We start from the raw sequence: 15,030 nt of genomic DNA on the forward strand, positions 1-15,030 counted from the left end.
AAATGAATACAGTATTGTAATGTTATTAATGCCTTTCTCTCTCCTTGCAGGGGATTGGACAGATGAACTACAGACCCCAGATGACCAAGCCTCAGAACCAGAACCGTGTGGAAACGTCAACACTCATTTTGAATAAATATTAACTCATTTATTGGTTTTCCTGTATCTGCATGGATCCTTAGAACACAGTCCATTGGAACACAGTCTATTAGAACACAGTCTATTAGAACACAGTCTATTAGAACACAGTCCATTAGAACACAGTCCATTAGAACACAGTCCATTAGAACACAGTCCATTAGAACACAGTCCATTGGATCACAGTCCATTTAGAAAACAGTCCATTAGAACACAGTCCATTGGATCACAGTCCATTAGATCACAGTCCATTAGAACACAGTCCATTGGATCACAGTCCATTAGAACACAGTCCATTAGAACACAGTCCATTAGAACACAGTCCATTGGATCACAGTCCATTGGATCACAGTCCATTGGATCACGGTCCATTGGAACACGGTCCATTAGATCACAGTCCATTAGAACACAGTCCATTAGAACACAGTCCATTAGAACACAGTCCATTAGAATACAGTCCATTGGATCACAGTCCATTAGATCACAGTCCATTAGATCACAGTCCATTAGAACACAGTCCATTGGAACACAGTCCATTAGAACACAGTCCATTGGATCACAGTCCATTAGAACACAGTCCATTAGAACACAGTCCATTGGATCACAGTCCATTAGAACACAGTCCATTAGAACACAGTCCATTAGAACACAGTCCATTAGAACACAGTCCATTAGAACACAGTCCATTGGATCACAGTCCATTAGAACACAGTCCATTAGAACACAGTCCATTGGAACACAATCCATTGGAACACAGTCCATTGGATCACAGTCCATTAGAACACAGTCCATTAGAACACAGTCCATTAGAACACAGTCCATTGGAACACAGTCCATTAGAACACAGTCCATTAGAACACAGTCCATTGGAACACAGTCCATTAGAACACAGTCCATTAGAACACAGTCCATTAGAGCACGGTCCATTGGATCACGGTCCATTAGAACACAGTCCGTTGGAACACGGTCCATTAGAACACGGTCCATTAGAACACAGTCCATTGGAACACAGTCCATTAGAACACAGTCCATTAGAACACAGTCCATTGGAATACAGTCCATTAGAACACATTCCATTAGAACACAGTCCATTAGAACACAGTCCATTGGATCACAGTCCATGAGAACACAGTCCATTAGATCACAGTCCATTGGAACACAGTCCATTGGAACACAGTCCATTGGAACACAGTCCATTGGATCACAGTCCATTGGAACACAGTCCATTAGAATACAGTCCATTAGAACACAGTCCATTAGAACACAGTCCATTAGAACACAGTTCATTGGATCACAATCCATTTAGAAAACAGTCCATTGGAACACGGTCCATTGGAACAGTCCATTAGAATACAGTCCATTAGAACACATTCCATTAGAAAACAGTCCATTGGAACACAGTCCATTAGAACACAGTCCATTGGATCACAGTCCATTAGAACACAGTCCATTAGAACACAGTCCATTAGAACACAGTCCATTAGAACACAGTCCATTAGAACACAGTCCATTGGATCACAGTCCATTTAGAACACAGTCCATTAGAACACAGTCCATTAGAACACAGTCCATTAGAACACAGTCCATTAGAACACAGTCCATTAGAACACAGTCCATTAGAACACAGTCCATTAGAACACAGTCCATTGTACAAGTTTTGTTAGTTGTATGTACAGGATACATATGGTCCAACCAAATGCTTACTTGCAGGTTCCTTCTCAGCAACGAAACAACAATACGAAAATCTAAAAGATAAGAATACGAACACAAAGTAAATGGCTCAGTAGAATAGAATAAACATTTTAGGATCCACTAGTGAGGGACGTCAAGGAGATTCACCATTCTAAAGCTTGTTCAGTACGCGAGGGACATTTTAATCATGACAGCCACAGGTCGTTCCAGCCCTTCACTAACACCTCCTTCAACTAATTGTGATCTAAATTGTAGACAATGAATAGTTGAACACTGTGGTGGGCAGGAATAAGAACTTGCCCGGTGTGCAGTACACTGGGGCAGAAACACTGGGGCAGAAATCACCCACGTCTGTATTTTAGAAGGAGTTTCGTATGTTACAAGGAGCTGACAATTCTACATGATAGAGAATAACATACAGTATGTGGATCTACTAACGTAGTGATGCTACAAACTGCTGGACAAACTGACACAACTCCTAGAATAGTGGGATTTTCCTGACAACTCCCAGGATAGGGTAATTTTACTGACTAAACTCCTAGGGTAGGGTAATTTTACTGACTAAACTCCTAGGATAGGGTAATTTTACTGACTAAACTCCTAGGGTAGGGTAATTTTACTGACTAAACTCCTAGGGTAGGGTAATTTTACTGACTAAACTCCTAGGATAGGGTAATTTTACTGACTAAACTCCTAGGGTAGGGTAATTTTACTGACTAAACTCCTAGGATAGGGTGATTTTCCTGACAAACCTCCTGTGATAGGGTGATTTTCCTGACAAACCTCCTGTGATAGGGTGATTTCCCTGACAAACCCCTGTGATAGGGTGATTTCCCTGACAAACCCCTGTGATAGGGTGATTTCCCTGGTGGGCGGGAGGTTCCCAAGCAGTTTACATCTGTCTGGGTGATGGGGTGGGATGTGCTTCAATCTGAGGAGTTCAGAGCAGAAACATAAGGCCAAAGGGGGAGGAGAAATGAACCTCACTACTCAAATTTCAGTGCTGGTTCAAGTTGCTGAGAACGACAACTACCTTTGTTAATGTGCAATGGTTTTGTAAACAGATTTGCATATTCATAGGCTTGATCAAGTGGTCAGCAATTTACTTTTAATTGATAATTAACTTTAAGTAAACAGGCACTGCATGCATGTATTGACAGATCATGTAAGAATTCACAAATAATTAGCCAGATTGAACAGCTAGCGGCCATGTTGTTTTAAAATGTCTTACCTCCAACCCAGTCTGACACGACTGTTTTGTCTTGCCAATGTCATGCAGTGAAATTAACACATCAGTTGCCATCTGTCCCTGAAAACACACTTTTAAAAACGATTTGCTGAATTTGTCATTAGCTGGCTATTAAGTTCACCTATTCAGGATTTAGAAACTGTCTAGGTCTTCACAATTGACAACGCTGATTTTACAATATTTTTTGCTGTTGGGACATTAAACGGGACATTAAAAACTGTAATCTCTTATGTTTCACCGAGTTGTGGCTGAACGACAAGACGGATAATATAGAGCTGGATAATATAGAGCTAGATAATATAGAGCTAGCTGGCTTCACCAGATCAACTCTGTCTGTAATGTCTACATGTTTCCAACAGACCACCGTCGTCCCTGTGCCCAAGAAAGCAAAGGTAACCTGCCTAAATGATTACCGGCCCGTAGCACTCACGTCGGTCACCATGAAGTGCTTTGAAAGGCTGGTCATGGCTCTAATCAACACCATCATGCCGGAAACCCTAGACCCACTCCAATTCGCAAAATGCCCCAACTGATCCACAGATGATGCAATCTCACACTCCACACTGCCCTTTCACACCTGGACAAAAGGAACACCTATGTGAGAATGCTGTTCATTAGCTACAGCTCAGCGTTCAACACCATAGTGCCCACGAAGGTCATCATTAAGCTAAGGACTCTGAGACTAAACACCTCCCTCGGCAACTGGATCCTGGACTTCCTGATGGGCCGCCCCCAGGTGGTAAGGGGTAGGCAACAACACATCTGCCACGCTGATCCTCAACACAGGGGCTCCTCAGGGGTGCGTGCTTAGTCCACTCCTGTACTCCCTGTTCACCTACAACTGCATGGCCAGGCACGACTCCAACACCATCATTAAGTTTGCTCACGACACAACAGCCTGATCACCGACAACGATAAAACAGCCTATAGGTCGGAGGTCAGAGACCTGGCAGTGTGGTACCAGGACAACAACCTCTCCCTCAATGTGAGCAAGACAAAGGAGCTGATCGTGGACTACAGGAAAAGGAGGGCCGAACAGGCCCCCATTATCATCGACGTGGCTGAAGTGGAGCGGGTTGAGAGTTTCCACATCACCAACGAACTATCACGGTCCAAACACACCAAGACAGTTGTGAAGAGGGCACGACAACACCTTTTCCCCCGCAGGAGACTGAAAAGATTTGGCATGGGTCCCCAGATCCTCAAAACGTTCTACAGCTGCACCATCGAGAGCATCCTGACCGGTTGCATCACTGCCTGGTATGGAAACTGCTCGGCGTCTGACCGTAAGGCACTACAGAGGGTAGTGAGGACAGCCCAGTACATCACTGGGTCCAAGGCACTACAGAGGGTAGTGAGGACAGCCCAGTACATCACTGGGACCAAGGCACTACAGAGGGTAGTGAGGACAGCCCAGTACATCACTGGGGCCAAGCCACTACAGAGGGTAGTGAGGACAGCCCAGTACATCACTGGGACCAAGGCACTACAGAGGGTAGTGAGGACAGCCCAGTACATCACTGAGACCAAGCTTCCTGACATCCAGGACCTGTATACCAGAGGGTAGTGTGTACAGCCCAGTACATCACTGAGACCAAGCTTCCTGCCATCCAGGACCTGTATACCAGAGGGTAGTGGGTACGGCCCAGTACATCACTGGTGCCAAGCCACTACAGAGGGTAGTGCGTACAGCCCAGTACATCACTGGGACCAAGCTTCCTGCCATCCAGGACCTCTATACCAGAGGGTAGTGGGTACGGCCCAGTACATCACTGGGGCCCAGCTTCCTGCCATCCAGGACCTGTATATCAGAGGGTAGTGTGAACAGCCCAGTACATCACTGGTGCCAAGCCACTACAGAGGGTAGTGTGTACAGCCCAGTACATCACTGGGACCAAGCTTCCTGCCATCCAGGACCTGTAAACCAGAGGGTAGTGGGTACGGCCCAGTACATCACTGGGGCCCAGCTCCCTGCCATCCAGGACCTATATATCAGAGGGTAGTGTGTACAGCCCAGTACATCACTGGGACCAAGCTTCCTGCCATCCAGGACCTCTATACCAGAGGGTAGTGGGTACGGCCCAGTACATCACTGGGGCCCAGCTCCCTGCCATCCAGGACCTGTATATCAGAGGGTAGTGTGTACAGCCCAGTACATCACTGGTGCCAAGCTTCCTGCCATCCAGGACCTATATAATCGGTGGTGTCACAGGAAGGCTCCAAAAATTGTCAAAGACTCCAGTCACCCAAGTCATAGACTGTTTTCTCTCCTACCTTCTCTACTTAATCACAGATAAGACATTTAACTGGTTTAGTATAGTCCATACACTCAGTAACTCCACTCACAGCTTGTAGCTGTATAGTCTGTTTATTTGTGTTGTTGGTCTTGGCTAGTTTAGACTAGCGTGTGTCGAATCCTTTCCTGATGCATGGACACAATGGAGGAGCCCGGATCCACATTCCATGGTTGCCGAGGGAGACGAGCCAGAACACAATGCCTCAGTGTTTCAAAGAGAAGTTCCCCAACACTGTTAGAACACATTCTAGTTGATGGTATACCACATGGCCTATAGATGCTTGTAAAGAGGTTCATTGAGCTTGACCAAAACAATGGAATTGCCATGGAAACACGTGAGGGAAAGATCCTGAATCTCCCCATTGCCCTCCAGCAAAATGAGCCAACATTTAGACTATTGTTAAATGGAATCCATTTTTATGTTAAAATGTAGGAACTGGGGTCTACAGTTTGACCCCACTGCTGTCTCTGGCTCCACACCCACCCTGCCCAGACATCTAGATGTGTGAAAGTTAGTGTATAAGCTCATGATCCTTCATCTCTCATATTTCAAAGATGAAAAAAACACACACATGTTTTTTTGGTTTGGATTATATTTTACCAGAGCTAATGCGTTATATTCTGCTACATTCATTTCTCATTTCCACAAACTTCAAAGTGTTTCCTTTCAAATGGTACCAAGAATATGCATTTCCTTGCTTCAGGTCCTGAGCTACAGACAGTTAGATTTGGGTATGTCATTTGAAAGAAAAAAAAAGGCTACGATCCTTAATTAATGTAAGAGTTACCAATCAACTGCTTTACAGCTACAAACGACTGAATACCACCACTGATTTATGGCTATGCTAACCAGCTCATACAAACGGGAGTTAGCATTTAGCAGTCACTTCTTCTAAACCTGAAAAGGGACAACTTCCACATGTTATATGCAGCGAAAACAGCCAATTATATCCAAAACGGACTGAAGTGACCGCCTGTTACAATACATTAATCATGACGGATTTGAACGAATATCCTTGTTGAATGTGTGCCAGTCTGGTGGACTCATTTTCCGCTGTTGTCAACATCATAAACCAACCCTGTCTGTATTTTGCCCCATAGTTGCACACACATCTGTGTTGTTACTTAACATCCCAACCCATCTTTTGGTCACAAGAATTGATGAGTTCCTCCTCACTGCACCTATCTGGAATCCTGGGGACGTCCCTACCATAACCATAAACACAACCCTCACCTTAACAATTAGGTGGGTCATCTTCAATGGTTAGACACATCCCTAAACCAACCATAACATTAACCATAAACACAACCCTCACCTTAACAATTAGGTGGGTCATCTTCAATGGTTAGACACATCCCTAAACCAACCATAACATTAACCATAAACACAACCCTCACCTTAACAATTAGGTGGGTCAACTTCAATGGTTAGACACATCCCTAAACCAACCATAACGTTAACCATAAACACAACCCTCACCTTAACAATTAGGTGGGTCAACTTCAATGGTTAGACACATCCCTAAACCAACCATAACATTAACCATAAACACAACCCTCACCTTAACAATTAGGTGGGTCAACTTCAATGGTTAGACACATCCCTAAACCAACCATAACATTAACCATAAATACAACCCTCACCTTAACAATTAGGTGGGTCAACTTCAATGGTTAGGCACATCCCTAAACCAACCATAACATTAACCATAAACACAACCCTCACCTTAACAATTAGGTGGGTCATCTTCAATGGTTAGACACATCCCTAAACCAACCATAACATTAACCATAAACACAACCCTCACCTTAACAATTAGGTGGGTCAACTTCAATGGTTAGACACATCCCTAAACCAACCATAACATTAACCATAAACACAACCCTCACCTTAACAATTAGGTGGGTCAACTTCAATGGTTAGACACATCCCTAAACCAACCATAACATTAACCATAAACACAACCCTCACCTTAACAATTGTAAAAGGTCAACTTCAATGTTTAGGGACGTCCCAAGGATCCAGTATAGCACGGACCCTTTTAAAAACACCCCTGTCCTCTACCACGTGTTGCATTGTGGGTCCTGTCCAACCTCAACTCACCCTAGGAAACTTCTCCTACAGGAGCTCAACCCCGGCAGCTGAAAGCACAGCTACCCACGGAGCTACGCTGTTTTGTGGGCAGGGGGTCGACTCGACCCGCTGGCGGTCATTCATCCCATGTAAACACCACACGGACCATCTATGTGGATGACTTGTATTTCTACAAGCGGATGGTTAACAAAGAGAAGTGTCAGTCTATGAGAGGTAGGTGTTTTCTGTCTACCGGCTGTGGGACATTGATGTGCGTTTAGTTCGTGTGTTGCCCGGTTCCACTAACTTGTTCATGCTGGGCACCTGTAGTCATAACATTACAGGGAATTACTAAAACGGTCGGAAGTAAAAGCTTGTGTTGACGTGTGAAAAAGTGTTTCTTTGGAAGTGTTTGGCGAAGTTTACATTGATATGTCGGCACTTGCTGCTATGCCGCACACAAAATAGTTCACATTCTTCCAGGTGTTTGCACAGGGAAATTGGCTAACTCACACCCCCATACACATCAAACTGAAACTAACTGGCATCAAAGACCAGCTCTGGTGTGTTTTAATGCTACGTAGCTAGTATAAAGTGGTCAACTACCTGGTTCAAAGCTAACTTTGTGTGTGTGTGTGAATGGTACCAGTTGGTTTTACTCCGCCTGCACACCTGTCAGTGTTTCTGTGTTGTGGTAAAGCTGAACAGTTCATTACGGGTTCAGCAGCTACGTTAGTTGCCGAACCCCTAATAATGAACCAAGTTGGTGAAACCCTATTCTATTTGTTCTGGTTCATTATTATAGTATTTGTTGGCTATTATTATTATTATTATTATTATTATTAGTGAAGTGGAGATACCTAGTCAGTTGTCCACCTGAAATGTGTCTTCCTCATTTAACCCAACCTCTCTGAATCAAAGAGGTGTGGGGGGGCTGCCTTAATCAACATCCACGTCTTCTGTGCTCAGGGGAACAGTGGGTTAACTGCCTTATTCAGGGGAACAGTGGGTTAACAGCCTTGTTCAGGGGAACAGTGGGTTAACAGCCTTGTTCAGAGGAACAGTGGGTTAACTGCCTTGTTCAGAGGAACGGTGGGTTAACTGCCTCGTTCAGGGGAACGGTGGGTTAACTGCCTCGTTCAGGGGAACGGTGGGTTAACTGCCTCGTTCACGGTGGGTTAACTGGTCAGGGGGTGGGTTAACTGCCTCGTTCAGGGGGAACGGTGGGTTAACTGCCTCGTTCAGGGGAACGGTGGGTTAACTGCCTCGTTCAGGGGAACGGTGGGTTAACTGCCTCGTTCAGGGGAACGGTGGGTTAACTGCCTCGTTCAGGGAACGGTGGGTTAACTGCCTCGTTCAGGGGAACGGTGGGTTAACTGCCTCGTTCACCCTGGGGAACTGGTGGGTTAACCCTAACCCTGGTGGTCCTGTTAGTTAACCCTGGTGGGGAACCCTGGTGGTCCTGTTAGGTTGGTGGGTTAGTTAATCCTGGTGGTCCTGTTAGCTAACCCTGGTGGTAACCCTGTTAGCTGTTAACCCTAACCCTGGTGGTCCTGTTAGCTAACCCCTGGTGGTCCTGTTTACCCTGGTGGTCCTGTTAACCCTGGTGGTCCTGTTAGTCCTGTTAGCTAACCCTAACCCTGGTGGTCCTGTTAGCTAACCCTGGTTGTCCTGTTAGTTAATCCTGGTGGTCCTGTTAGCTAACCCTAACCCTGGTGGTCCTGTTAGTTAACCCTGGTGGTCCTGTTAGCTAACCCTAACCCTGGTGGTCCTGTTAGCTAACCCTGGTGGTTCTGTTAGTTAACCCTGGTGGTCCTGTTAGCTAACCCTAACCCTGGTGGTCCTGTTAGCTAACCCTGGTGGTCCTGTTAGCTAACCCTGGTGGTTCTGTTAGCTAACCCTGGTGGTTCTGTTAGCTAACCCTAACCCTGGTGGTCCTGTTAGCTAACCTTAATCCTGGTGGTCCTGTTAACCCTGGTGGTCCTGTTAGCTAACCCTAACCTTGGTGGTCCTGTTAGCGAACCCTAACCTTGGTGGTCCTGTTAGCAAACCCTAACCTTGGTGGTCCTGTTAGCAAACCCTAACCTTGGTGGTCCTGTTAGTTAACCCTGGTGGTCCTGTTAGTTAACCCTGGTGGTCCTGTTAGTTAACCCTGGTGGTCCTGTTAGTTAACCCTGGTGGTCCTGTTAGTTAACCCTGATGGTCCTGTTAGCTAACCCTGGTGGTCCTGTTAGCTAACCCTGGTGGTCCTGTTAGCTTACCCTTGTGGTCCTCTTAGTTAACTCTGGTGGTCCTGTTACCCTAACCCTGGTGGTCCTGTTAGTTAACCCTGGTGGTCCTGTTAGTTAACCCTGGTGGTCCTGTTAGCCAACCCTAACCCTGGTGGTCCTGTTAGCCAACCCTAACCCTGGTGGTCCTGTTAGCCAACCCTGGTGATCCTGTTAGCTATCCCTGGTGGTCCTGTTAGCTAACCCTAACCCTGGTGGTCCTGTTAGCCAACCCTGGTGGTCCTATTAGCTAACCCCAACCCTGGTGGTCCTGTTAGCCAACCCTGGTGGTCCTGTTAGCCAACCCTGGTGATCCTGTTAGCTAGCCCTGGTGGTCCTGTTAGCTAACCCTAACCCTGGTGGTCCTGTTAGCCAACCCTGGTGGTCCTGTTAGCCAACCCTGGTGGTCCTGTTAGCTAACCCTAACCCTGGTGGTCCTGTTAGCTAGCCCTGGTGGTCCTGTTAGCCAGCCCTGGTGATCCTGTTAGCCAGCCCTGGTGATCCTGTTAGCCAGCCCTGGTGATCCTGTTAGCCAGCCCTGGTGATCCTGTTAGCCAGCCCTGGTGATCCTGTTAGCCAGCCCTGGTGATCCTGTTAGCCAGCCCTGGTGATCCTGTTAGCCAGCCCTGGTGATCCTGTTAGCCAGCCCTGGTGATCCTGTTAGCCAGCCCTGGTGATCCTGTTAGCCAGCCCTGGTGATCCTGTTAGCCAGCCCTGGTGATCCTGTTAGCCAGCCCTGGTGATCCTGTTAGCCAGCCCTGGTGATCCTGTTATCCAACCCTGGTGATCCTGTTATCCAACCCTGGTGATCCTGTTATCCAACCCTGGTGATCCTGTTATCCAACCCTGGTGATCCTGTTAGCCAACTCTGTTGGTCCTGTTAGCTAGCCCTGGTGGTCCTGTTAGCTAGCCCTGGTGGTCCTGTTAGCTAGCCCTGGTGGTTCTGTTAGTTAACCCCAACGTTAGAATGGGCAAAACGAGTGACCTAAGTGACTGAGCGTGGTATGATCTCTACCAGTAGCAAGTGTTGTTTTGGGTCTGTGGCAGGCTGCAGTGCCTCCCTCATTTCTCTCAGACCAAAATTCCAGTACACGGTAATATAGGCTATATGCTTCTCCTTTGTCGTGCTAAGATTACATCAACACATCATTGTCTGTTTCTGGCTGTGTAAATTGTGCTGACACTGTGTGTGTGTGTGTGTGAGAGAGCCCTTGATCATGCCAACTGCTGAGCCCCCTCTCCGTCTCTTGTCAGATTCACCCTCCCCTGTCCCACACATAAAGATGGGGGGGGGGCTTCAGTGTTGATGCGCTCAAGGTGTCATTAAATATGTATGGGGTCTTTTTAATGTATGATGCACAGTTCCCCCTCAGGAGCTCTGCAGGGCTCATCTCGCTCTGTCTGTCTCCATCTCGCTCTGTCTGTCTAGGGAGGACACTTTCATTTTTGGCTGTGGCTGTGAATACAGAGTTTTCGACCCCGCCCGACCAAGTATGGATATTCTTTCTCAAAGCTACTGATCCAGATCACGTTCTGGACATTTAAAAAAAAAAATTTACACCCCCAAAAAATTCTAACTTAGCTACTGCTCACCAGACCTCCTGTCACATTTCTCTCTTTGCTCACCCTTCTTCTGAACCACCTCCCGTCTTGTTTTTCTCTTTGCTCACCCTTCTTCTGAACCACCTCCCGTCTCGTTTTTGTCTTTGCTCGCCCTTCTTCTGAACCACCTCCCGTCTCGTTTTTGTCTTTGCTCACCCTTCTTCTGAACCACCTCCCGTCTCGTTTTTGTCTTTGCTCACCCTTCTTCTGAACCACCTCTCGTTTTTGTCTTTGCTCACCCTTCTTCTGAACCGTTTTCTCTCTTTGCTCACCCTTCTTCTGATCCACCTCCCGTCTCGTTTTTGTCTTTGCTCACCCTTCTTCTGAACCACCTCTCGTTTCTCTCTTTGCTCACCCTTCTTCTGAACCACCTCCCGTCTCGTTTCTCTCTTTGCTCACCCTTCTTCTGAACCATGACGATGTAGCCAACGTCTCTGCCTCATATTTCTGAACCACTGAAATCAAAACCCTGTAGCAGATTGAAGGAACATTCAAGACCTTTTATGAAGGTTACAACTTTCTGCCTGTTGTAACGGATATTGCAGTGGCACAAACAGGAGAGGCACACAGTCCCGACACATTGCTGTGTCTGTCTTGCTTGTGTTTTGATATGCTGTCTAGCTGCATGTAACTCCCCACTTGAGTTTTGCGTTGGGCTAAAAAACTATCAAAGAGTTTGTACGAACGTATTGATCATGTCGTTTGTGTACAACGTAAATAGCTGAAATCGCCTTATGCTTACTGAGTCGATCCCAAAATCAACTTTTTAGTCCCCCAGCCACTGTGGCGGGTAGATGGAAAAAAATCCACCAGCCACTCAATTTTTTTTGCGCCATAATTATAGTTGAAGTCGGAAGTTTACTTACTCTTAGGTTGGAGTCGTTAACTCGTTTTTCAACAACTCCACAAATTTCTTGTTAACAAACTATAGTTTTGGCTAGTCGGTTAGGACATCTACTTTGTGCATGACACAAGTAATTTTTCCAACAATTGTTTACAGACAGATGATTTCACTTATAATTCACTGTATCACAATTCCAGTGGGTCAGAAGTTTACATACACTAAGTTGACTGTGCCTTTAAACAGCTTGGAAAATTCCAGAAAATGATGTCATGGCTTTAGAAGCTTCTGATTGACATCATTTGAGTCAATTGGAGGTGTACCTGTGGGTGTATTTCAAGGCCTACCTTCAAACTCAGTGCCTTTTTGCTTGACATCATGGGGAAATCAGCCAAGACCTCAGAAAAATACATTGTAAACCTCCACAAGTCTGGTTCATCCTTGGACCAGGTTCATCTGAACAAACAACAGTACGCAAGTATAAACACCATGGGACCACGCAGCCGTCATACCACTCAGGAAGGAGACGCGTTCTGTCGCCTAGAGATGAACGTACTTTGGTGCGGAAAGTGCAAATCAGATAAATCCCAAAACCGCAGCAAAGGACCTTGTGAAGATGCTGGAGGAAATCTACATCCACAGTAAAACGAGTCCTATATCGTTCTAAAACCACCATAAAAAGCCAGACTATGGTTTGCAACTGCACATGGGGACAAAGATCGTACTTTTTGGAGAAATGTCTTCTGGTCTGATGAAACAAAAATAGAACTTTGGTCATAATGAATCATGTTGTGGGGGTGCTTTGCTGCAGGAGGGACTGCATTTCACAAAATAGATGGCATCATGAGGAGTGACAAGTGTGTGGATATATTGAAGCAACATCTCAAGACATCAGTCAGGAAGTTAAAGCTTGGTTGCAAATGGGTCTTCCAAATGGACATTGACCTAGCATACTTCCAAAGTTGTGGCAAAATGGCTTAAGGACAACAAAGTCAAGGTATTGGAGTGGCCAACACATAGCCCTGACCTCAATCCTATGGAGAATTTGTAGGCAGAACTGAAAATGTGTGCGAGCAAGGAGGCCTACAAAACTGGCTCAGGGGTGAATTTTGGCCCATTCCTCAACTTATTGTGGGAAACGTGTTTTATTTGACCTTTTATTTGACCAGGCAAGTCAGTGAAGAACAAATTCTTATTTTGTCTGTTCAGGGGCAGAATGACAGATTTGTACCTTGTCACCTCGGGGGTTTGAACTTGCAACCTTCCGGTTACTAGTACAACACTCTAACCACTAGGCTACACTGCTGCCCCAAAGGCTACCTCAAACGATTGACCCAAGTTAAACAATTTTAAGGCAATTCTACCAAATACTAATTGAGTGCATGTAAACCCACTGGGAATGTGATGAAGGAAATAAAAGCTGAAATAAATCATTCTCTCTACTGTTATTCTGACATTTCACATCCTTAAAATAAAGTGGTGATCCTAACTGACCCTTTTTATCAGGGTTATATGTCAGGAATTGTGAATAACTGAGTTTAAATATATTTGGCTAAGGTGTATGTAAACGTCCGACTTCAACTGTGTGTAGGAATGACGTTTGCTGTAGGTTTGAGCAGCATATTGGCTATGTGCCTGGTGTAATACATTATCACAGCATGTTGGCTATATGCCTGGTCTAATACATTATCACAGCATGTTGGCTATGTGCCTGGTCTAATACATTATCACAGCATGTTGGCTATGTGCCTGGTCTAATACATTATCACAGCATGTTGGCTTTGTGCCTGGTGTAATACATTATCACAGCATGTTGGCTATGTGCCTGGTGTAATACATTATCACAGCATGTTGGCTATATGCCTGGTCTAATACATTATCACAGCATGTTGGCTATATGTCTGGTGTAATACATTATCACAGCATGTTGGCTATGTGCCTGGTCTAATACATTATCACAGCATGTTGGCTTTGTGCCTGGTGTAATACATTATCACAGCTGAGCATCATTTGCAAATAATTTTATTTTTTTATTTACTGGACTGATGTTCATGCATCTGATGGTATTTAAGAGAACAGGGAACTCTGGGAAAAGTCAAATCATGATGCCCGTGAACTTCAGGTCTGCTGTAGAAAGATGCTTGTGTGTTGACCGTTCCAAACTATATTCCCCAGTCGATCTAGTTTTGTTTTGAGGTCCCAGTTGTATTGACCGCACTGAAGTCAGAAGTCTGCTATTTCCTAGTTGTTTTAGAAACTGTATTAGTCTCTGCCACCTTCTCCCTCCCGCTGAGGGTCCACCTCTCACGGTCCCTGCTCTCCTTCCTTTCCTCCGGTGAGACTACCCAAAGAGAGGGGACACCATCTTCCACCTGATGGTGAAACTCGAGTCGCACTGCACCTGCCTCATGCACAAATTCATGTTGTTCCCATGATCAGAGAAAGTGAATCATCAATCAGCGATATACAAATTGGTCTATTTATTTACTAACTTAATCACAGAATTACACAAACACACACCCAATTAGGTCATATATTGGTTACTGACATGATACACAGAAAAGTCCCTAGTGGACTAAGCCGGTATGACAGCTTGGTAGACAAAGGAAAGGGGTGGGGCCACTCCGAGAATTCACTGTAATACAGTCGATAACTACACTCATGAACTGCCAAAACTTTTAACACGAACAGCCACTCATTTTGAAAATAAATAGCAATTGACATATTTACGAGTGTATGCCTTTGTTGTTCCTCTCCGATCGCCGGCCTGTCTGCTGCATAGTCAGTCAACAGAAAGCCTCTGGTTTGTCCACCAGAGATCAAAGTCTGTCGGAGTTGTAGGTTGTTATAATGGATACTTCAGTATCATGC

General features: G+C 45.5%; 2 protein-coding genes across 4 annotated transcripts in view; both read left to right on the forward strand.

Moving 5' to 3' along the window:
• Positions 1-156, forward strand: part of LOC112238163 (CXXC-type zinc finger protein 1-like) — a 44,019-nt gene extending 43,863 nt beyond the window's left edge. For both annotated transcript variants that reach the window (XR_006079670.1, XM_042304331.1), the window contains exon 15: positions 51-156. Coding sequence is in view for 1 of the 2 variants with exons in the window: in XM_042304331.1 (XP_042160265.1) it covers positions 51-66 (16 nt within the window). In the remaining variant the exon portion in view is untranslated. The remainder of the gene's footprint in view (positions 1-50) is intronic.
• A 7,312-nt stretch (positions 157-7,468) lies between these two features.
• The window catches only part of LOC112240869 (plexin-B3), a 184,392-nt gene continuing 176,830 nt past the window's right edge, over positions 7,469-15,030 (forward strand). For both annotated transcript variants that reach the window (XM_042304332.1, XM_042304333.1), the window contains exon 1: positions 7,469-7,683. The gene's annotated coding sequence lies outside the window, so the exon portion shown is untranslated. The remainder of the gene's footprint in view (positions 7,684-15,030) is intronic.

Source organism: Oncorhynchus tshawytscha, linkage group LG22 (genome assembly GCF_018296145.1).
Source record: "Oncorhynchus tshawytscha isolate Ot180627B linkage group LG22, Otsh_v2.0, whole genome shotgun sequence".
NCBI lineage: Eukaryota > Metazoa > Chordata > Actinopteri > Salmoniformes > Salmonidae > Oncorhynchus > Oncorhynchus tshawytscha.